Source organism: Sceloporus occidentalis, unplaced genomic scaffold (assembly GCF_023333645.1).
Source record: "Sceloporus occidentalis isolate IW3139 unplaced genomic scaffold, rSceOcc1.0.p SCAF_26, whole genome shotgun sequence".
NCBI lineage: Eukaryota > Metazoa > Chordata > Lepidosauria > Squamata > Phrynosomatidae > Sceloporus > Sceloporus occidentalis.
Genome location: NW_028317006.1, coordinates 10,927,996 through 10,953,719, shown reverse-complemented (window position 1 = coordinate 10,953,719; position 25,724 = coordinate 10,927,996). Strand labels below are relative to the sequence as shown.

Below are 25,724 nucleotides of genomic sequence, written 5' to 3'. Positions count from 1 at the left end.
ATATATATATATATTTCCCATTGAGTGCTTCATTGTGTTGCTGGAATGTAGGCTCCTGTAGAAGTACTGGCTAATGGGATAGCATATCATCTACAATGTAAACTGCAAGCACCATACTTCTCAGGAGCTTTGGGGAAGGGGTAAAGAACAAGACCTGGGAGAAAGTCTGAGTGGGGGAAATTCACGTGCAAGATTACGTTGTGAAAGCAGTTGCAAGATAAGACAGTATCTGATGTGCGAGAACCGGGGGGGCAGGGGGAGAACTGCTGGGATGTGTGAATCCCCCCTCACCTTGTGTGACTGGCGGCTTATAGAGAGATGGTGGCTTTGGGATTGTCCTGAAGTTGTATCCTTTTAATGCCCGCGCTGGAGTAGCCTTCATCACTGCACAGGCTTTGCATACTGCCTCTCTCGTCCAAGTCACTGACGCTGCTGCTGCTGCTGCTCCAGTCCAGGTCTGCGGTTAAAAAGTCTGTGCTTTCAACGTCCACATCGATCTCTTCTGTGAAGACAGGTATTAGATGCCGTTAGCAAAGTATCTTTTAGCACTAAGCTGTTGCGGACTATAGTTTCCACAACCCTCCCCCAGACACAACTGTAACGCCCTGTAAGACTACAGTCAGGTGACACAGAGCTTTTTAATAATTGTATGGTTACTAAGAATGCAATTATAAGAAAGAAAAACCCTGTCACCTGACCTGTGTTATAGATTAATGGTTCTCCTTTAATGTGGAGCGCGATGTTATAGTTTATGGAGTCCAATGTAAGTTTTCTCCCAACCCCCCCCCCCCAATCTATACTTATCGCTAGTAAGATCTAAAGTCACGGTTTTTCTCCTACCTCTGTCGGAATCCGACCTGTCTGAAGACACAGCGGATCCTATACTGTCCATGCGTATCCTTTCCACCCCAAATTTTTCTAGCTGCCTTTTTAGGTGTCGCTGCTCTCGCTGCAACTGATCGATTTGGTGCTGCGACCGTTTGTCACAATCTTCAAGTTTCTACAAAACAAAACCAAAAAGAATGACTAAGAATTTGCGTATGAACGGGATAATAAGCATTAGACGGACGTACTCCTGGCTCACCTTTATGTGCAATTTTGCTCTGGTTAGCAGGCTTAACGTGGTATGTCTATTGGATTCTGGACCAAGAGGCACCAATACTTTTAGCTTTTCTAGACACAATCTTAAATGTGCTCGCCTGAACGAGAGAGAAAAAAAACAATATTAAAAGCCTATTCGGTCTACGTAACAACATTAGAAGTAAATAAGAACTTCCGCAGGATACCGCTTGAGAAAATAAACACAGAGATCAGTATCTACATTCTGATGGGTTGTACAATTACATAACAGCCCAAATATTCAAGTCAGACCTTTTTCTTTTTTTAAAGAAAATTCTTAGGCATCTGGCGTCTGCAAGACGGATTTATCATAAACATTTATTACTATATCAACATTTTGGTTGATACACAGTATACTAACACAAAAGCGTGCCCTGGGGAAGAGTGAAATATGATATATAATCAGATGGAAATTCCTAAACCCTATGGTTTGCAACTAAAACACTATGAAGTTTATTGGAGCCCTACACTGACGTCCAATCATGAACCTTTAACAATGTATCACACTTGTTGGTGTACTGGATCCATTAAAGTATTGAGTTCGATCTCTAGATTTAGAGTATAAGGGTGTCCCCAGAACCCAGAATCCCCGGAAATCCCCAATTACAGCAGTGTTAAGGAATGAGGCACACGAGGAAGAATGAAATTCCTCTCTTGAAGTCTTCACGCGGCCAATGGTGACTCAAAAACCAAACTGGTTTATAGTAACCGGTTTCTCGACCTACAGTTATATGGGTGGATTATTCCGTACTTAGGTGTCACATAGGTAGTGGCTGGAAATAAAGTAGATTAACCGTAGTAAACAAATAAATAAGGTACATGGAACTGAATTATATGAAGTCACCAGACGTACCTGTTTTTCTCCATTTCATTGTGGGTTGACCTGAAATGCAAAATAATCGATATATTAGTCACATCCTCCCTTCTAATATTAGCCCAGCAAATGAACCCTAATTTAAATATTAAGTACATCTCTGTTTGCAAATGACAGTGTGCCAGACTGTAGGCCTTGTAGATCCAAAACACGTTTGCCCCCGCTGCTTAGGGCACAATGGTTTGGTCCAGCTGCACAGAAGTTTGGAAGACATTGCAGCTGTATCCAGTGGTGGTTGCCGAGCAACCGCTATTAAAACTAGTTTATTTCCTACATTTTTATTTTGTTCACATACATAAAATTGTATTTTAATAAGCCTCCCTGTTTAAAGATGAATAAAGCAATTGTAGACAGATTAATGGGTGTAGAGGGAGCCGAAAGGTTATTGACAAGAATCCAATTTGATTCTCATAGACACATGGTGGAGCTTCACCGACCTCAGGGGTCAATAGAGCGATAGAGAGGAGGGAGGCTGGCTGTAAGCATTTAGTAATTGGTAAGAGGAAAAGTCTTCAAGAAAGACAATTTATGGGGGTTGCCGTCATTAAGGTGTGACCTGCTCAGGTGGTGAAGTGATATCGTAACATTAGGAAAATTGGTTGTTGGCTTGAAACAGGATGACAAAAATGACTAATGTAAGAATTTCAGGAGCAAATTAATACATAAGGCCTGCTTTTGTATAAGTGTATACATATATATATATATATACATATATATATATATATATATATATATATATATATATATACACACACATATATATATATATATATATATATATATATATATATATATATATATACATACACACACACACATATGCACACACCCACACACATATATACATATACAACAAAATGACGAGCACGGTCAGCTTTAGGATGCAGCTGTTATCAGTTTCCATACAGATGTGGAGGTAGGTGAAGATTTCTCATAAAATGTTACCCTGAACACACAAATAGGAAGTGCAGAACAATAGAAGCTGCAAGAAGACCCTAAACCAGCATTCAAAAGCATAGGCAACGAGTGCGCAAACAGAAAAGAACACCACGAATAGCAAGAAACATGTCCAGACAAGAACACAAGAAAGCATTGCGAACCCCCCACATATACATATAATGGATGTATTTTGGCAAAATATCCATCAAAATGGCTACAAAATACACGAGGCATATTCTGTCTCCAGGAATACACAGACCGGGGGTATATCTAAACGCGTCCCGGGATCGCTGGAACGTGGTGAGTTAATGCCTTCTATTTCCACAACATGGTACCGGTACGTGTGTATGGGGGGCAATAAGATGTTAAGATATGCTCATAAAAGATAGCAAACTATACTCAGAAACTACACTAACCAGAGAGCTGGCGACAAAGACGCTACGCCATATTTAAGATATTTGGGGAGGGGGTTGCAAGGGCAAAATGGGTCAAGTCTAATCAATGACCTTGTAAACACCTCCAAAAATGGAAGGTCTCCGGTGAACCATGTTTGGCGAGATGAGCGATTATAACATATAAACAACCTTCTGCAGACACCTTGTATGGAAAGAGACTACACGGGGTTAATTCTTCATCATCATTATCTCTCTATGTACGGAGCATCTTCATGGTATTTTTTACACGATTAAGCGTCACCGTTCTATCCCACTATAAAGGTGTCCTGTGTCGCCCATTACTCTTTGGCGCCATGACGGCACCATGCAAGGTGTGCACGCTTCATGGGTTAACCCTTTCACTGCATTGCTAAAGCTTTTCTCACGGCAGGGAAGAAAATGCAACAAACCCTCTACATCAAGAACCTAAAACACACTGACATTTTCCTCTTTATCTGTAACATGCTTCATGTGTTCATATTTACTGTTAAAAACATGCATCTAGAAAGCAGCACTTTGATCTGATTTAACATATATATATATATATATATATATATATATATATATATATATGTGTAGACTATATATAGCCACATATAGCGTATACCTTAACACTATAGCTTTTGTAGGCTGGATGCACCCGACAACAGAAAACAAAAGCTGATTTATTGTGAGAAATGTGTGTTTTGTGTCTTTTCTGTACAGCCAGGCTTGGCTTTTAATTTATGAAAGTATTGCTAATCTGGAATCAATAAACAATGGGGGGGGGGCCTCTTAGTTCCCATCATAGTCATTTTTCATCCCACCGAAACAATAGCTATTGACGCCTGGAGATATTTCTGGTCTGGTTAAAGATCAATAAATCGTTTTCTTGAACTGTTAAAATCTGTTGGCAGATCCCCCCCTTTGTTTCCCAGCACAATGAAGTGAATGCGATCACACAAATGCCTTAGACAGACTTATTTTACCAGCGGCCACAGGGAGGAAATGACACAAGTCGGGGAGGAAGAAGCAATGTCCCAATCATGTGTTTCCCCAGCCAGCGTTCCACGTCATTGTATGTGTTTTGTCATGTGCACAAACATGAACACGCATGGGGAGCAGACATGAGTAACGGAGTAAAATCCGCACCAATGATTCACCCGACACACAAGTTATGACTCGGGCGTCCCGCAAATCAAAGCGATCCGTGCACCTAAATAGTTACAACTCCAACACATTAAACGTTACTAGAAATAGTTCCAGAAGCCCAACCATAATATTTACATTTCCCCCTTTGGCCGATGTTATAGATTCAGTGAAAAAAAAAAAGTCCTGTGGGATTCCAACATATGCCGTGGAGGGTGTTTTCGGAAGCGAGTAGCTGCCAGGGCTAATGGTTTATATCGTGTTTCTACTGAACATGGAAATTAATCTGGAGACATCCGAAACGCCGGGACATTTAAAGGACTCCCATTGGCTGCCATGACCGCATTCTTGTTGGCTCGCGTCGCTCTGCTCAGTCCTGATGAGCATTCTGCATGCAAAACCTAGAGCAAAAATAACATGGTCCCCTGACCCTTGCACGTGTTTGAGTGTGACACGTGCTTAATATGTTTTCCGTACACCAGTTGCGATGATGTAGTCATTGGCGCCATGCTCTGCGTAGTGGTTTTGTGGCCCCCATCCGTTTGGTCGCATAATGCAGCATATGAATACCAACAGATCCACGAGAGGTTCCTCTCTGCACCTGAAGAAGTCCTTAATCCACACGGGATCCGCAGCCTTCCCCGCGTCGCGTGTGCACGGTATGTGTGAAGCGACACAGCCTTATTATTATTAATCAATTATTATTATTTATTATTATTATTGCTCCTACCTGCTACTGCTGCTCTTTTTCGACTTGCTTTTCCTCTTCACGTTCTCTCTCTCCTTGCTGTTGTAAGGCATCATGGAGGCATAACCATGCTCGGCTTCTAAGAGCAGAACAAACACGTAACGTGAGCATTACACTGGTACAGCATTCCTTCCGAATGACAGCTCTGCGACTACAGTGCTCAGCTCCCTGGCACGCGAAGTGTTAAAGAACAGATTTTAAAGGAAAAAAACAACGATCCCCAATATTCTGCAAATAAATGTAAATACAGAACAATCATTTAGGTAGATCTGCGACAAACTGCCGCTATTCACCAGGCTGCTGCGGGAATGCACGGTACTCTCACCTGCACAGGCAGCGGCGGCGCATGCTTAACCACGGCGGTGTGCAGCGACCCTCCAAAGACTCACAGAGCCAGCAGGCAGAACACATGCACATGATACGCTGCGTGCGCAATTAAGCTTTATTTATTTGATTTTAAGAAATACACCCCCGTTACTAGAACGTTTGTGGTAAGGCTCATTTAACCCCTCGACAACCAGATCTTTACATAGAATTGCTAATATGACTGTACAGTAGGCATGCTAGGGTTAATTATAAAACATAATGTCTTCCCCCACTGTGTACTGGTGCTATATAGATGTAAAAATAATACGTTAATGGCGATGCTTAGAGGAGAAAAAGATGTTATTTGCCTGTTATATATACTATATATATATATATATATATATATATATAGATATATATATAGGGAGTCTATGCTTGGTGACCCCCTAAAGAGGCTTCACAATATTAGTCTTTTTGCATGCAAATGACCTCTATTTTTAGAAGTGCTTCTATTTGTCGGTGCGGCTCCGGAGACAGCATGGAGGACAGGCTCCGTTTCCATGCACCATGTGAACTATTCGCTCTATCACCATCATAACAGCCGTCAGATCCCTGCCGACGGGCGAAGGTGCCGCTCACAACCACACAACACGACACGACACCTGCTTCCCCAACAGCCTCATCAGCACAGTATCCACTACTCTGGAAAGGCTACTCATACAACACACACACACATATATATATATATATATATAGAATATGCAACATATATACATAATAAACTACACCTATAATGCATATCATGGCTGGTTGGGAAAAAAAAGGGCAGATGAAAAAAAGATGGAATTGACTTCAGCTGCAGCACTAATACCGGTATACAGCTATGAGATATATATATATACATACACACAGACAGACAACACATAATAGGATATAGATACACACACATGCATACATACATGCATGCATACTGGGATACACAGCAAGAACAGACATCTGCAGACGATCTAAAAATGTATCACCTATAGCGGTGTATGTAAACAGGCTTGATTTGAAGACAAACCGTTTGAAGCCCGTATAAGCGCATGCAGCGTTTGTCTGCCGGCACATACACTGTCATATGTCTGTATATGTTGCCGGCACATACACTGTCATATGTCTGTATATGTTTAGGTGAGAGACATCCGCACACACGGCACCGTCCCCGCACATATGACCGGCGCACTGAATGTACCGCTGCAGGCTCGGCTCACACGGGAGATACACTCACTCTCACCTCTCTCCCTCCGCTCCAGATACTCGGCCGCCTCCAACAGCATCTGGATGTTGACACAGACCGAGGCCGCCATTTTCCAGCACCAAGGAGGAGGAGGAGACCGGGTAAGAGACAGTCTGGGGATACACGGGGAGCGCGGAGGCCACAGGAACAGATGACAGAGAGGAGGGGGGTCGTGTTTGTCACCGGCCGGGAATAGAGATTATTAAGGCGCTGTGGCCTAGTGTGGGCACGGTGTGTATTTCGGCTGCCCCTGACTATCCGCTTCCTCTCCGTGTGCTCAGGAGCTGCCGTACCACCGTAACCTAGTATCCCGGGGAAGCGCAGCGATTGTTGTTTTGGCTCCTGACAGACACGCCTCGGTCAACCCAACCCCCAGCTGGACCGCGCAACCCCGCCCATTAGCAACAGTGTTCGCACGTTATTGGTTGACCTGTAATCGAGTGCCACCCCTTCATTGGGCCTGGCAGTAACGGCTCCCTGATTGGCAGGAAATAAAAAGGAGGCGGACACAGCTGTCACTAACAGCTGACACCTATTCGCTAGTACGTTGACAGCAAAACACCCAGCACCCCTCTGGCTTCTCATTGGTCACATGTTGGCAATGTGTTGCACAGCGCCCCACCTCCTTAGCAGACAGTGACGTCACCAGAATACATATAATAAATTCCTATATTTCCCATATACAGTATATAATAACACCCTGTATGGACGCGCATATGAGGGGGTACATACAGACATACATGATGTACCATATACATTGCTAATACCTGTACGGGAAACAAAAGGTCAAGATTCAGCGGACAGCGACCATTAGTAAAATGCAAATCCAAACGTAGACAGCGCGATGACACTTCAGTTGCGGCGAGAGTCATGTAACGTGGTGTAATTCACATGCATGCAGTATTTCCGGGACTCAAGTAACCGCTGATGAGAGCGGTATCATTTGCACAGTTTACATGGAAATGAACGGGTTAGTTAAACGTAGCCCTTTAATAATTGCTTTGTATGTATATCGTGCATGCACGTTAATAAGCAACCCGCAGAATCCCTAACATGGGCAGCAGTTGCCACTCGTCAGGAAGTTGGAGCTCGGTAAGTATGGAAGGAGGGGGGAATGCAAACGTCACTGCTGGAGCCCACCCGTCAGTCACGGCAGGATCCCCCTCCCTGACGTAGAGAGTTTTGTCTCTGCAAATAGAACGCATTACGTAATGCACCTTGGCTGACACATCACGTGATAAGGGTGGGCCGGTACAGCATCCTCTGAAACCACCGGTTTCATCGCTTGTAACAAGACGGGTATTTATCACGTGAGGAAACCGCAAAACTTTCGGAATTTTTATTCAGAATCCCTTAAATCTTATACCCTGCTGTCATTGGCCTTATCTTTCACGCCATGTAAAGTTTGAAGGCAGGGAGCTACCCCCGGCACTGTAACCATCAGTAATATTCCATATCAAATGCTACGATTTACACCGGACGCGACGGAGCCATTTAAATACCAAAGTACAGGAGGGAAGTTTATTTCAGAGGAGAAACGTTACAACATAAAGCCACAGTCTAAAACTAGAGGGTCAGATGCAATGCAAGGAAGTTTAACTTCAGTGAAAGTGGTAGATAAATGGAAAAGCCTCCTAGCAGAGGTGGTAGAGGTTAATACCATGAGGAATTTAAATAGGCATGCCATAGATGAATTACAAATGTCATCAGATGGCAGGAGAACATCTGTGCCTATAATCCGAGAGCGAATACAACCCCTAGGCAGAGAAAATCTAATGATCTAAGAGTGCCCCTGGCGAAGCTAAACTCTGCCATCTTGTTTCCTTGGGTTTGTCCTTTTATTCGTACTATGCGGAGTTAGGGTATACTACTGTCGGTATGAGAGGGGCGCTATGAGATATCGCCCCATGATATACCTCTAGCTACGTACTGATATAAACTCCAGGGGGTGATAGTAGGAACAGCGATTCTCTACCTCGAGGTTGTATCCGCTCTCGGATTCTAGGCACAGATATTCTCCCATCTGAATTAAATTAATAAAGCTTTTAGTTTTTTTTTCTCTCAGGGATTTAGCTCCCACTCGCACTGCCCCGCCGCTGGTTTTTTTGTGAATAGGTTTGGTGGCATTCGTATCCTATTGGGATAGGCATAGAACCATCCAGAATGTAAATCGAGATGCAGGATTATGGTTGGAGTGTCTATGGGATGGGGGGGGGGTTTCAGGACCATGATAATCTATGTTCCTGTGGCCCTTTGGGGCCAGTGTGTTCCAGATACACCGATTTTAAATCTCTCAGCTCTTAAAGGACAGGCACATGGAATGTAAGTCTGCGTGGCCAGCGCCAGAATTGTGTGCTTTACTGAAAACACTACCCCTGCATTCTACTTGCCCTCCCCTACAGCATATGTTTGCAGCCACACCAAGCCAGGAAGAGGTTAATCCCACGGCAGTGGGTGTGGGGTGCAGCCGGGATTTCGGATACACCCTGTGTGGGCTGCATTTACGAAAGGCCTTCAATCTGTGTTTATCCAGGTAGAGCATGACAAGCGTGCGAGATATCTCATCACGCCACGACATATACCTGACTGCAGCATTATAACGCACACGAGAGCACCAATCCCAGCAAACACCGCGGGAAACCGCGAGGAGACAGGGGAGATGAGATGGAAACATTTAAATACACAAAAGGATTTAACAAGAGGCCTCACTTCAGATGTTATGTAAGGAAGTTTTACTTTACTGAGCAGTTGGTAGATAAATTGAACAGCCTCCCAGCAGAAGTGGTGGAGGCCAATACAGTGAGGGAATTTAAACACGCATGGCATAAGCATTAAGTGATCCTGAAGATAAACTCAAAATAAAACAAAAGAACGTAACTTGCCATAAAATGAATCTGCTTCATTAGGACTGCTATATTTACATGCGTGGATTGTAAGCCCAAAGGTTTGATTACACCCCTCGTCTTATATTCGAGGTCTGACTACAAGACTAAGCTCCAGATCCCCCGCAGCACTGCAGGGGACCCGAATCCTCCTCTCTGGCAGCCTCTACCGCTGCCGGCACTTCCTCTGGGGGCTTCTATGACGGAGCGCTGGCATCACATGACCTTCCGGTGCTCCACCACAGCGGAAGTGTCGGCAGCAGTTGGTTATGTTGAAATGCGTGACAGTAACAGTACTCTTACCTGCTTTCGGGAACGGTTCCTTAAAGACCATCTTTGCACTTGGTGGGAGTTCTACTTTCCTATGATACAAATGGCTGTACCTTTATCTCAGCAGCTACAAAAACTACCGGACAGGGCCGCGTCAGGCAGACTGACCAAAAACTACCGGACAGGGCCGCGTCAGGCAGACTGACCAAAAACTACCGGACAGGGCCGCGTCAGGCAGACTGACCAAAAACTACCGGACAGGGCCGCGTCAGGCAGACTGACCAAAAACTACAGGACAGGGCCGCGTCAGGCAGACTGACCAAAAACTACCGGACAGGGCCGCGTCAGGCAGACTGACCAAAAACTACCGGACAGGGCCGCGTCAGGCAGACTGACCAAAAACTACCGGACAGGGCCGCGTCAGGCAGACTGACCAAAAACTACCGGACAGGGCCGCGTCAGGCAGACTGACCAAAAACTACAGGACAGGGCCGTGTCAGGCAGACCAGACAACCACTTAGAACAGTTAGAAATATGCGCATGTTTGTGGCGTGTTATACAATAAAGTATATAATATACAGTCTGCCGCTTCTCCTGTTCATGTAAGTAATTTCAGTCTGGAGATATATTATATCTTTATATATATATTGGTTTTATTGAGCAATTGAGCTTTTCTGTGCTGCAAAAACAGGGGCTGTGACTCAGTCATCACAGCTGTACTCCACTATGTTACCTAAATTAACCTTATTTTACAGAATTTAAATTAGATATTTGTACCTCACTTCATTAGGATTATTTCTTAGGATTTCTTATCGCCATATTACAATGTTTTGTGGTGTAGACACCGTCTTCTGCGTTAAGGAGGGGGTGAAACGCACCGAACCAAACCGCTACTGCCACACAGTGGAAATGTGGGAAGTTACAGCCATCTGCCATGCAGGAGGGGTGCTGCAGCCACACAGTACTTAAATACAGTATGCATTATTATCTTTTATTTATATAGCGCCAACAATCTACGCAGCGCTTAATACAACACATATATTCAAGGGATATGACAAGACAAGAATTGACAGACTAAGACAAACCGATACATGAGGGGGAGGGGACCCGGCTCGCAAGCTTATGTATTACTCTATAGTGGGGTGTCAGGGACCTTTAAAGGCAGCTTGTTTTCCTTACCCGGTACGTGTGCATGCCTCCTGGGTGTACCGTGCTGCTGACTGAGTGAAGCATTAGGGGCACAGAGATGACATGATCGTGCCTGTTAATCAGATATCATAAACTTGCAAATATTTTTCAAACAAGTTAACATTCCAAAGTCCGAATATTATCAAGCACTGCAAAGACCCATCAGACCGTTACTTGCAAACTCCCATATGATAAACACAGACATTGGCTCCAAGTCAACTGCATTTATTGGTTATACATACACATAAAAACAGCAAAAAGGGACATGTCTGACCACACATCCTCCACCAACATTTAACATCAACCCAAATAATTTTGAAGATGACGGTTTTGTAAACCAACAGCAAATAGGTCTACATAGACAAAAAATATATCGGAAGGATCAGAATTTCTTCTTTCAAGAATATGCAGCGGGTTCCTTTCCCAACTAGTCTATGCCACAAACTGCTCCCATCACACAGTCGCAAGAGAAAGTATACTTGCAGGATTCAAAACAGGGAAATCACGGGTCACGCCGGGTACACGGCTATGTTTCTGGGACAAGTCCTGTAAGCTGGATCTATACATTATAGCCCAGTATACAGTGTGATACGTCGTGGACAATAAGTTACCGGAAATCCTCCTCATGCCCCACTTCAGGCAATGAAGTCCAAGGGTCTGTTGAAACCTCCTTTTCTGTTCATGTACTGCCTGTAATGGAATTGTTGCAGTGACATCATTAGAGGATTTATTGATTCAATAGTTTCGTTCATCCCAACCAGTACAATGTTATAAGATCATTTAATACAGTCCAGACAAAGTTTAGGGAACAATCACAAACTAAGAAATTGAACATGACCAGGAAGTTGGGTAAGACAGGCTCACCCACTCATACCCATGCCATGCAGTTAAAGGAACAGACCAGAGCCTACGACGTTTGCATGGACGGCACACAGATTCATTACTGCATTCGTGTTCTACGAGATAATACTCCGCTACTTAATCCTAATGAAATACATCAGAAAACTCACAAGGCTACAAATGGAACTCCTGATTCTATAGAACCACAATGTGCACATTTCAATAATAGATAATATACACACTTATGAAGAATTTTCAGAAAAACCACAAAAAAAGTGGCCCGCCATTTACAGAAGTGTACAAGCTTTAGGAGTAATTTATATATATATATCTATCTTACATACATTTAAAGTCTGCTTCTACCACCAGCATAGGGACTGTAAGGGATTTTGTACACAACGCTCTCTACACACATGTGCAACGCAATAAGGGAGCGAGTGGTGTATTGCCGAGGTGCAAATGTGCATGGGGCTCACCGAAAAGCTCTTATAGTCTCTCCCAGCAACTAGTTAAAAACACAGTATCATTCAAATGGTATCATATAATATAGATAGAGTTCCTATTTAAAGTGCCACCTTATGACAGGTTTAATTTAAAATGAGTGTGTATTTTTAATGTAAAATATGGTTTCAGCATAAAGAGGCGTAATGGTTTTGTAGCAGTACGACAAAAAGCGCAGTGTATCCGGGCTGCTTACTATCATCGCCTTATATGTCATCCGCACCTATAGCTGCAGATACAGTTTGTCGGCCACATTCTGTGATAACCTTGCTCACAGCTGGAGAACAAATATGCTATAATCTGCGAAGAGGACAATGCTCTTGGCTGCGGTGATAATCATGGCACTTTGCCAAGATGTTGCACCAGAATCTTTTTTTTATTTTTGTATTATACAGTTGACTCATTGATTCAGTTTACACAAGTATATGGGGTCCAAGTCTGAAAAGCAGTTTTATCACCATTCCATTGGTTTCTAAGTTGATAAGGAAACTTTTCAGCCTTTCCCCACACAGGTCTACATCTGCAAGGATGCACGTCATGTGAGGCAGATTTTTTTTAATCCTACTTGCCCTTTATCCTTCAAGGGTAATGACTGTGTGACCATCATGTGCCCACTGAGCAATTTCAGTGACCAAACTAGGCAGCAAAATGATTGCAAGCCAATGCTTTTACTGTGTGAGGACGTCTATGTCGTACCTGTATTTTCGCTTCTGCGACACATTAAACGCATAGGCATTAACCGATCCATCAACTTTCTTGCCCTGAAAAGAGAACACAATTTATGTCCGGTAAGTTATTAAACGGCAGTTAGAAAATCTATTAATGTTCTTTTTCCCCACATAGCACAGCCTTGCTTAGTGAATATGATCATACACAGTAACTAGCACCTGTATTATAGAAACGCAAACGAACAACAGATTAAGAGCCACTTAGCCCATCTATTCCACCTGGTGTGAGACCTCAACCATTACCTGATTCTTAAATTGTTATGATTGAAGAATAATTGGTCTTCGCAGTTAGGTTTGACAGACATCAGTGATGCTTCACTTAGAAAGCTGGTCTCAGATGCACAACTATTGGGAACAGAAATCTGTGCGCTCTAATGCATCTCTCCCCTAGTGACCAAGTCATTGCTGCTACCGCTATGTGTTGCTGAGCCGGCATTATCAACTCTTTCACATTTCACAACAGCAACAATAAAAGGATATTGCTTAGAGATAGTACCTTGGTGGTGTCAAATGTACTAAAGCCCATAAGTTTCATCATTTCAATCTCCTCCTCTGTTTTTCCCTCAAGATCCTCCTCTGAAAAAGACCATCATATTATTAAGAAAAAGACCCCAAACAAATCAGCTGCAAGTCAAACAGGGGGGTGGGGGGGGCATAAGGGAAAAGACATATGGGGAATACTGCAGTATCCCTCCATGCATTTCCAAAAGGGAAACACCACAAATCCTTAGTGAACTCTCAGCTATTATTACCATGTGTTACAGTACTGCATCGTGTGACTGAAAAGGAACAAGATATTCCCAATGGACCAGACTACATATTAACTCACAATTTAACACTTAAAAACCCCCCCACAAAAAGCTGCATTACTGCTAATAAGATAACACAAAACAAACTATACATAAATGCATAATATTTGGAGCCATTATACATATTTTGTAAGGAAACTCAAGCTTTGCTGCTTTTTCCATCATACTCAGGAGGCTTCTCAGCTTAGAATGAATCAAACTAAATACATGAGAGGCTGCTGCTGCTGCCGTGTCTAAGCATCCATGTGCGAGATAAATGGCCCATCTACTGCTCGTGTTTCCAACCGCAAAGACCCACCTGAAGTGCCCTAGAATTTAGTTATGAAGATATGCCTCACGTCAAAAATGTTTAAAATCACATTCTTTTTCTATATTATTGTTTTAATTCAAATCACAATGTAATAAACCGCCATCTTAGTTTCAAAAATTGCGTTATACAAAATGGACCGTGCTAGTGGCAAGCGTTAATGACACTGATCGTAAAGCTGTAAAGCCTGACCTGTCATTTCCCGTTCCGGCACAGAGCTTTTGGACTCTTTTTCGTCATCTCGTCTCTCCTTCTGTCTTGATGGGGAGAGGGAGGAGGACCTGTGTCTACGGGGAGACCTAAAACATGGAATACATCAAAACAGTGGAATATAACCGGGGGGAACAAAAGTGTTCTGTGGGCAACTCCATCAAAATATATTAATTCCGGATAACACTGGAATATTTATCATGGGCAATAATAAAAAGCACAAGCAAGACATACAGCCGGTCAAGAATAGCCCAAAACAAAAGTTGATTGATCAGATTCATAACGGGAATAGTATTTAAAGGGAACTGTCGCAGCTGTAACAGATAACATTAAACATGTGCTTTATTTGTTAACCAGTGTGATTGTTATCTTGATATCTGGTTTACCTCAGGGAATGAAGCAGAGAGAAGTTAAGACGGCTTGTCCCACGGCAAATTCATTATTTGTTTTAATACATATATCATTGATTTCAATCTTTCACTGTAACATGTAGTTATTACTCCAATAACACATTATACAGACAAAGGCAGGAGAGAGACAACAAGCCCTGCATTACTTTACCTGGAGCGACGGCGGTGCGGGGAGCGAGAACGGCTCCGGCGCCTTTCACGGGACCTGGAACGCTCTCGTCTTCTCCTCTCACGTTCTCTGGAAGCGGATCTGGAACGTCTACGTTCTTAAACAAGAACAAAGAAAAAAGCGTCAACAACATTCCAAAGTATACCTCGCTTAATAAATATGCCAGCACGTGCAACAGCTCCCACGGCATCCTGAAGAGCGAACATACAGGAAGACTACATCATTCTTTCACCACTGACTTCATCTTCTCATGTACACAAAAACAGAATTCAACCACTTGTATGCTTTCTTTTTTTTATGCCAGCATCGGTTTACGCCGAAAGGTTACCCGTATTATTACGAAGAGCGTTACATGATGCACTGGATGGGGGGGGGTGAATCAGTGTGAGAGCCCTACTAAAGAACAAGCATTCTTCAGAAATGGGCAAAATCACACATACCTGGGTTAGAAACAGCAGCCCTGCTGCTGCATGGCCCATAGTGTCAGTAAAGGCACCAGACTCACGCTGAAAGCATTTGGTGAGCCAGCTGTAGCTGACTGGCGGTAAGTATATCACATACAGGAAGATGCATTCGGCTCAACATATTTCCCGCAGGGAAAACGGGAGGGGGGCAAAGGTATATGGGGGATTCTACACCCCATGAAGATTTCAATGGACCATGCAGCCAATATATGCATTAAGATACATATGTTGGATGGAGCGTCCCTCTAACCCCTTCACGGACAGAGCATACATCCAAAAAACATGACGTTTCCCATGCGTCATGGCCATTTTGCCTAATCTCACTGCTGAGAATTACTTTTACCCTATAATGCCCAAAATAGATAAAAATCCGGTCCATGGGCTCCAAGTTAATGAACATATTTGGGTATTTTTTCACATTTGCTCTAGCTGTGCATAATTTATGGAAATCCATGAAAAAAAAACATTTCTCACTTTTTAAAAAAAAGATTTCTATTCATTAATGTAAAACATTTTGAATGATTAAAGATTTCAAAAGAAGGCCTTAATTGTGCTGGACTCCCCCCAACCAATGTATAGTTTGTGTGGACACACAGTAAAAACACGAAAACTGCTGTTGTCTTGTAGCGTAGAAAAGCCTTGGCCCTTTAGGGGTTAAAAGTAAAGCAACAAAACAAATGCCAGACCCCCAGCAATACCGCGAAGGGGATCACGGGGCTGCCCGTGTGGGAGACGGAAAGCAAAGCCCAGCACGGCGTGTGTGGGGGGAGGGGTGCTGTTCAAACTGTAATCGGCGTATGGCTTCTTTATAACGTTAAAGAAACGCTACAATTCCCGGTTTCCAGGCAGGGATGCGAAGCCTCTAATTATGTACCTATACTCCACAGCACGGTATCCTAATGATACGCCGCTCCCTCCACTAGCGTCGCACAGAACTAATCTCGCCAGTCGGTTCCGGTAAGTTACTCACCTCTGCGTCTTTCCGGGGACCTGCTGCGGCTACGACCCATCTCGCCTTCTCCTCAGTCGCAGGAAGCGTAGCACGGAACAGAAACTTCTAGACAGTGCACCAGCTGCGGCTCCGGTCAGAAACAACTTCCGGTAAGAAAGGTTCCGCCGTCTGAATTATGCAGTAATTGTGCTGTATGCTGTACAACTAACACAAAATTAACAAGGCCTGGTGTTTATTGTGCTAGATTTTACTTAATTGTACTTTTTATTATATATTCTGGAGTAAAATAAATCTTTTCTTCTTTTAAGTGCCCTAAAATGAACTATGTGTTCGATTCGGTGGTCTCTTCTTCTGATGGAAGTGTTCCTACCTGAAAGCTTTGGCTTTGTAAGGATGGGTGAGAAAACAATGAATCTCCTTTCCTTAATTTAACAGCTGGGTCTGCCATAGACTGACGCTGATTTCTGCTTTCACGACGTGATCTTTTAAATTAATTTCTATAAAACATACTGCAAAAAGCAAGTATTTCTTTCACTTTTAGGGTACCCATACACTATATATACAGCGCATGGGGGTAGGAACCGGGGGGGAGGGGACAGATCCCCCCAGTAACTCATGTAGGGGGGACCGATAATGAAGAAGTCCCCCCCAGGGCCGTAGGAACCCCCCCAATAGAAACGCCGCAGGAGGAGAGCGATGGGTGCCGAGCGGTAGTTTTCAGCAACCGCTCGGCGTCCTTGTGTCTCCTCTACTCCCTGCCGTCACACGTCTCAACGCTGCCCCAACTGGGCACGGTGGGAGCGTGAGGCGTCTGTCTCGGTGCTAGCGCTTCACGCTGAGCGCCGGCGTATGACGTCATATGCAAGCGCTCAGGAGAGAAGCCGTGCGTACCGCGAGCAGCGAGACAGAGGCCTCGCGCTTCCACCACAGGACTGCAGGTAGGTAGGTAGGTAGGTAGGTAGGTAGGTAGGGAAGGGAAGCTAGTGAGGAGGGGGTAGATAGTGTGAGAAGGGGGGATAAAAGTAATAAAAGGGGGGTAGTAAGCATATTGAAATAAAGAGTGAGAATTAATTAATATGTGGATGAATTGTGTAAATGAGTAAGAGAATGAATTAATCCACGTGTGGATGAATTGTGTGAATGAGTGAAATAATGAATTAATGTGTGAATGAATTGCTTTAATTTTTTGTGAGCTGCGCTTTTTGGGGACAAAGTTGGCTCATGCTGGGTTGTTTGGGGACAAAGTTGGCTCACTCTGGACTGTGATTTGTTTGTTTAATAATCTGATGGCTGGTCAGGTTCTATGTGGGGAATGTGGATGCCAGGGTCTATCTTTAATGCTGACTCTTTATGTGAATTCCAGTTGATTTATACCTGCAAAGCGGATCCATATCAGCTATGCTATGTTTCCATACATATGATATATGATCTGTGATAAAGAGCGGGGTGCCGTTCGAAACGCGTTCAGATTTCCGGTCTCCTGTGCACATAGGTGCAGTGAGGTGTGAACTATGCTTTTTAATATTGAAGTTAAATAAAGTGGGAAGTTTTTTCATTCAAGTGCTGGATCGACCCCTTTTTTTTTCTTTGTGTTTATTCCACGCATCAAGTCCGTGCGGATCCGTGCAGATGAATATATAGGGAGGTGAGCTGGCTTTTGCATTTATTCAATTATTTATATATACCTGAGGGACAAAGGGACTCAGGGGATGATTACGGGGGGGGGGGGGTGAGGACCTCTCAATGTCACAGAGTATACACAGAAACAACAAAGGTTGGAACACAGCACTCAGTTGTGAGATGGTGCACGAGCCAGGGTACCACCAAGTTCTTCAATAAATCCAAAATAGAGAAGCAGAGGCTCAGTACTCACATGGTAAGGTGAGTTTAGTAGACAGAAGGTGGGAAGACTGCACTGACTCTCACAGTCTTCCCCTAATCTACGGTCAGTGTGGCACATATATTTTTTCTGGTGTGGGAGTGATTGCTTGCTAGGGAGAGTGGAGTGTGGTCAAAGGAAATGCTTGCCTAGGGTCCAATTTTTCAATATTTTTCAAAAATGTTTTTGTTACAAAGATTAGCTGTTTTTTCCTATATTTAATGTATTAACCCCTTAACGACAATTGCCGGTCCTGGCACGACACGGAAAAGCATGTGCTTTACGACAATTGACGTGCCAGGACCGGCACGTCTTTAAACGGGTGCAGAAAGCGATCTGTTTTCGCTTTCTGCACCCAAAAAACGTTGCTGAATGCCTCGACCTCGAGGCATTCAGCAACGCCGCAATCGGAACGAAGGGGCCATCTCTGGCCCCTCCACGGGGCGTCAACATCCGCCATACTTTGTATGGCGGCGGACGCCCGTTTTAAAAGCGTTTAGGAGGCGATCGACGATCGCCTCCTAAACTTAAATGGTGTCGCTGGAATGCCTCGATCAGGAGGCATCCAGCGACACCAAACACTTACCTTTCGATGGGCTGTGACCGCTCTCCGAAGCCATCAAGCAAGATGGCCGCTGCCCTGTAACAGGAACCAACAAATTTTAAAAGTTCGCTAGATGGTCCAGACCATCTAGAGAACTTTGGCTCCACTTGCAGGTTGAATACAGGTACTGCATTCACCATGCAAGTCAATGGAACCCAGCTTTCTAATCACAGTGTGATTAGTAAAAATAAATTAAAAAATAAAATAAAATTAATAATAATTAGAAAAAAAATAGTAAAAAAATAGTAAAATGTAAAAATCATTTCCCACTGATGTCACTATCAGGGGAACCTCCAAGTTGAAAAAAAATGTTAAATTTTTTTTTTAAAAAAGACAAAAAAAAATCTATATATATAAAAAATATATTTTTGTGAGCAAGTCCTAAAATTAGCATATTAGCTTAAAACAATTCTCGCATGGAAAGAGTTAAAATACTGGCATATTAAATGCCCGTGGGGTGTCTACTTTTAAAAAAGGTATGATTTGATGGGGTAAATTGAATTGGCCAGGTTCAACAACGTCCCAATTAACACCGGGGGAAGGATGGCCACACACCTAATTTCCAATTAGAAAAATGCACACGTACCAAATGTGGCCTTTTAGTTCCCACAAAAATGACAAACCCATGCATGTGGGGTATCACTGTACTCAGGAGATGTTGCTGAACACATTATGGGGTGTCGTGTGACAGCGGCATATACCAGGAGCTGTAAATTCATACATAAAGTAGGTGTGTGTGGGAAAAATACACACACAAAAATACTACTGCAAACTTTGAAAACATGCTGGTGGTAAAATGTGTGCATGCAAAGAGTTAAAATACCAGCATTTAAAATACCCTGTGGTGTCTAGTTTTGAAAAATATATGGTTTTGTTGGGCACACTGAAATGGCCCGGCTCAAAGATGTACCAAATAGGGCATGGGCAGTGGATCCCCAAATGCCAAAGTTCAACATTGAAAAATGCGCATGCCCCAAATGTGGCCCTTTTGCCCCCAAACGGCCAGGCAAAATCATTCATGTGAGGTATCGCTGTACTCAGGAGATGTTGCTGAACACATATTGGGGTGTTTTGTGATAGTGACATATACGAGAACTTTTTAATTCATACCTGAAGTAAAATGTGTGTGGAAAACCAAATGCAAAAAAATGACTACCACAAAGTTTGACAAAGACTGGTGGTAGATATGGTGCATGGAAAGAGTTAAAATACTAGCATTTGAAATACCCTGGGGTGTCTAGTTTTCAAAAATATATGGGTTTATTGGGCACACTGAAATGGCCCGACTCAAAGATGTACCAAATAGGGCATAGGCAGTGGATCCCCAAATGCCAAAGTTCAACATTGAAAAATGTGCATGCCCCAAATGTGGCCCTTTTGCCCCCAAACAGCCAGGCAAAATCATTCATGTGAGGTATCGCTGTACTCAGGAGATGTTGCTGAACACATATTGGGGTGTTTTGTGATAGTGACATATACGAGAACTTTTTAATTCATACCTGAAGTAAAATGTGTGTGGAAAACCAAATGCAAAAAAATGACTACCACAAAGTTTGACAAAGACTGGTGGTAGATATGGTGCATGGAAAGAGTTAAAATACTAGCATTTGAAATACCCTGGGGTGTCTAGTTTTCAAAAATATATGGGTTTATTGGGCACACTGAAATGGCCCGGCTCAAAGATGTACCAAATAGGGCATAGGCAGTGGATCCCCCAAATGCCAAAGTTCAACATTGAAAAATGCGCATGCCCCAAATGTGGCCCTTTTGCCCCCAAACAGCCAGGCAAAATCATTCATGTGAGGTATCGCTGTACTCAGGAGATGTTGCTGAACACATATTGGGGTGTTTTGTGATAGTGACATAAACGAGAACCTTTTAATTCATACCTGAAGTAAAATGTGTGTGACAAAACAAATGCAAAAAAATGACTACCACAAAGTTTGACAAAAACTGGTGGTAGATATGGTGCATGGAAATAGTTAAAATACTAGCATTTGGAATACCCTGGGCTGTCTAGTTTTCAAAAATATATGATTTGATGGGGTAAATTGCATTGGCCGGGTTCAAAGATACCCGAAATGGCACATGGGGGGAAGAATTACCAGATTTGGAAAAAATGGCTTTGAAATAGCAAAACGCTACCTGTACTTATTGCCCCATAATGGGTAGAAAAAAGCAAAAAAACATAAAAACATTGGGTATTTCTAAACTCAGGACAAATAGTAGATTCCATTTAGCAGGTTTTTTCATTACCTTTTATAGATGAGTAAAAGATTTTTCAACTAAAAGTTAGAAACAGTCATTTTTTTCTAAATGTTTCACCATATTTTATACTTTTTTTAGTAGTAAATAATATGATACAATCAAAACAATGTCATCTAAAGAAAGCCCTTCTTGTCCTGAAAAAAACAATATCTAATGTGTGTGGGTTCAGTAAACGGGAAAGAAGAAAATTACAGCTAAACACAAGCAGCGCAGAAATGTTAAAAAGGCCATTGTCACGAAGGGTACAAAAAGTAAAATCAGCCTTTGTCACGAAGGGGTTAAACGTACATTATTTTTACCACTGTTGCAAGTTATATATTATTGTACATGTTTGCAAAAAAAGAGATGGGGAGAAAGTGGGGATCTGATGGAGGGAAAATGCTGATACAGCGGGCAATTACTTTCAAGGGTTCCATTGTTGACCTTATTTGCATGTGCCTACCCAGAATCCCTTGTGGTTGTGGTAGCACCTTCTGGCTTGCCTGGTGTCTGTAGTTGAGTGTTTAATAATGCTTCTACTACCCCTTAAATTTAATTGAAAGGGTTTCCATCGCCTTAACCCACCATAACTTATGTAATGGTATATATATAGATAGATATGTGATGATGCATGCAAATTGGCTAAGCTTGACCCAAGTATGCTAGTCACCTTCTACCACTTACATCCAAGGTCGCCGAGATATGACATCATATCTTTGCACGAGTGGCACAGAGTAAGTTGAGCCTATGCCAACTGAAATACAAAAAAAAATAAAAAAATGAGCCTATGCCAGGTAGTGTTCCATGGTGCATAGGAGCCAGAAACACGGAAGCTCAACTAGCCTATGGACTAATGGCGCACCAGGGAGCCTGACTGGCCATTAGGTGCAGTAGGGAGGCTGCCGCCCCCTGGAACTCCCACCCTACGCCAGATTACGTGCAATGTATATGCACGCTTCCTGCTTTCAGTAGTAGCCTCGGGAGGAGTTAAATGGGACATATAAACACCCTATTTATTGCAAAATTTACAGGCAGGTGTTTTTTGATTGTTTTGTTTTTCTTTAAATTAGATAAGAGGGGACTGCAGCTCACTTATTCCCCCATGCATATATATATATTTTTTCATACAGCCTTTCCCCCATCAACCTCTTCTAAGATGACAGGCTTGGACTCGCCATTGGCAGGCTGGCCAGTCGCATACATGCATTTGCAAGTGTAAAAGAAATGCGCTAGAATGCATGCAAACTAAGCAGCTTTACAAACAGCATTAACAATAAAGATTGGAATATGGTTGAGAGGCTAGAGAGACAAGCGACCCCCCCCACCCCAAATGCTTCATAAGGAGAGAAACTCATCAGAACAACGGAAAGAACCACGTTTAATGAAGAAACACAACATCATTTACCATCCAATAGTGAAGTCAATTTATTGTGTGGGTACAGAAGAAAACAGAGGCTTTAGCAGATGAGCACAAAGAAGGCTGCCCATGCAGTTATATTATTTACACTGTTCCTGACATAACAGTATCAGGGCAATGGCATCTATAGGCATTTATATACATTAGGAGACACTACAGACCATCGCTGTTACGATTGTCAGACCCCACGCTTTCCAGGTGGAATACGAGACAAGCTATGACGTTAGTGTGTTCAACCAAGCAAACGGTGGGTTTCGTTTCACGCGCAAACTAGGCCAACTAGCGTATTCAGTCTCTCCTTTGGTACAAAAAACTAAAACTGTCTGCGCTTCTTACCCTTCTTGTTGCCAACTTTATTAGGGTGAGAAGCGCAGACAGTTTTTGTTTTTTGTATACATTGTACAGCCAATACACTGTTTTTGCAGCATGCTAACACCTGTTTGGTAGGCCTCGTATTATACATTTGTAATATTTGAGCCTGAGACTAGCTTAGCGCACCGACATTTTTTCTTCTCCTTTGGTACAGAAAGGATTAAGGATGTCTGAGTCAGAAATGAAGTGGCATGTACTGCTCGTTCGTAGATTTAGAATAAATGCTGTGTAAGACGGTATAGCCAACAACTCTTTTACCAGTTGTAGAACTACAACTCTCATGATGCATCTTCCTGCCGTAATGCTGGTAGAGCGTATTGAGATTTGCTTGAGGTCTAGTAGTGGGGTACCTCCGCTCTAAGGGGTATATATCGTGTAAACAGGCCGAGCTTGCGGGGTTTGCTAACATTAAGAGCAGTCATGGTGTTGAAATGTCGCTCATCAGTAGCGATGGGTCACTGGTGGCTTCAGACCATGGCTGTATATGTTTACCAGGGTGCAGCAAGATGCAAGCAGCTACAGGGTACATAACCAGATCGGTAAGCACTAGAAAAAAGTGCGCACAGCGGAAAAGCTTCAGATTGGTCCCAAAAGCTACAAGTGGAAGAGATACAAAGTTTGTAAACAGCACCATAAACTGCTAAGAGGTAACCCATCCAAATCACTACGTTCTCTCGTGCTCCCGAACGGTTGAGGGTCTATTTATTTCAAAGTACTTGGAACTACATATTTAACATAATTAGGAAATTTAAAAGCAGGATCTGCTCCACATTTAAAGTTAAACTTCAACTACCATAAATATTGATGCACTGAGCAAATTAATAGGAGTAATTATTATTATTCTATTACAACAAATGACTTACTAGGAACTGGAAAAACGTGGTATTCACACAAAGAAAGTGAAAGTAATCTTCTTGCCAGCACCATGTTCCTTGTATCATTTTATTATACTCGGGTGATGTAAGACAATAAATATGTTGTATTATTGGTGTCACAGCACAGGGAACATCCAAGATCTCCCCCAAAAGTTATTGGAATGCATATTCAAGAAGAGTATTCTGGTGATCAACTCGACTCAATGAAATGTGTAAAGTTCTGTAAAAATGTCACTTCTTGCCCCACTATCTGTCACACAGATATTGCTAAACAGTGTGTTGTGAATGAGGGAGAATCCACAGATTCGGTCATTTAGAATGTTGGTGTATGGTTCCATTTTGAAAAATATGTGCTATTTAAACTGAAGCCATGTTGGTTTTTTCCCCACACAGGATGTCCTCACTGCCAACTATCCGTATCACTGTTGCATAAACCATTGACAAAAAAAAACATCAAAAAGAAGTAAAACTTCAAAGAAACGGTTAATAAAGCGATGTATAATATGCCCGTGGAAGAGACCTAGATAGTCTTGAAAGCTTGCAATCCATTATACGTCAGTTAGCCAATAAAGGTATCATCTTTACCAAATTTGCTTTCTCGCTTTCCATGGCTAACACGGCACAACTCTACACCTAAAGCGATGTGGTCATCGCATCTGTATTTCAAGCTTGTGAATCCAGAAGTGTCCCCCCTAACAAGTCACATACATTGTTGGATTCCTGGTCTTTACAACAAATAAGAAAATAAAATGGTTTTCAGAATGTCTCGTGGTCCTTAAAATATCCCCCCCCCTCCAAGACACGATAGCTTTTAATTGAGAGTCTGTCTTTATACTACAACCTACTTGTACCATATACAAATCCAAAGAATACAAAGAACACATTAAAACATGATAACATAAGTGAAGAACCACAGATAAGAAATGAAGCCCGGTCAGGGGTGGATTGTCCATCTTGACATGCCTTGGGGCATTATGGTGCCATGGGCTGAGCTGTTGTAGTTTGTGGCTGGATCCAAGCAAAGCGCACCAAGTGGGAGACCCGGATGTGCATTTTATTTGTTTCCCAAATGCCACAAAGTACCATATAAATAATGAAATGCCAGTCCATGGGCTAGTATTGTCTGTGATCGACTCTTGGGATTGTGGATAATGGATTCAACGAATGCCTACAACGCAGAATATTCAGTACAGCATCCCCTAAAACGGATACGTGTTCACGTGCATTGGAATATATTGGTAGAGTATCTGCAATAAGTGTATTTATTTTGTGTAGTGAGGAATAATCCACCAACCAGGAGGCAATGGAAAACAGGTATTCTAATGTCATAAGTAGCCGTAGCCACTATGGTTGCCTCCACATTCACTATAATAGCCAAAACATGGCAGGTAGTTATTAGGCTGCCCTTCCCGGTATCTGGCTATGACTAAAGAGAACGTAATTCACTGTTAAATAATGTTCTTTTTTATGGAAAACGTAAAACTGAAGTTTTAAACATGATTGTGGGTCTTTAAACTATGTCGGGTACAGTGTTCATCCACCTGGTGTCTGCGGTGCTGGAAACATTATGGAAATGTCTTTTAGAGAGATAAGCTGGATTGTTCAAGGAGGCTGTGGACCTACTGAGCTGTCCAGCCCAGTCCGTACACATATCACTGAGTCACGAGCAAACAGCCCATCTCTAATCTTGATGTCCCTATTAAACAGGGTATATTTAACCCCCTGGAAGCAAAGGGGCTTGATAACCCTATCTGTTCAGTTTTCTCCAGGAAA

General features: G+C 42.7%; 1 protein-coding gene across 3 annotated transcripts; it reads right to left on the bottom strand.

Moving 5' to 3' along the window:
* Positions 1-308: 308 nt before the first annotated feature.
* On the bottom strand, positions 309-6,897 carry LOC149300151 (max dimerization protein 1). 3 transcript variants are annotated; one of them, XM_089485678.1, is made up of 6 exons: positions 6,825-6,897; positions 5,225-5,321; positions 1,973-2,002; positions 1,085-1,199; positions 841-1,000; positions 309-502 (listed from the first exon to the last, which is right to left on the bottom strand). In XM_089485678.1, exons 1-6 carry the CDS (start codon positions 6,895-6,897, stop codon positions 309-311), a joined length of 669 nt encoding a protein of 222 aa, XP_089341804.1. The 3 variants fall into 3 exon arrangements, with proteins under 3 accessions (XP_089341804.1, XP_089341805.1, XP_089341806.1); XM_089485679.1 differs by having other exon boundaries at positions 309-499; XM_089485680.1 differs by lacking the exon at positions 1,973-2,002.
* Positions 6,898-25,724: the final 18,827 nt, after the last annotated feature.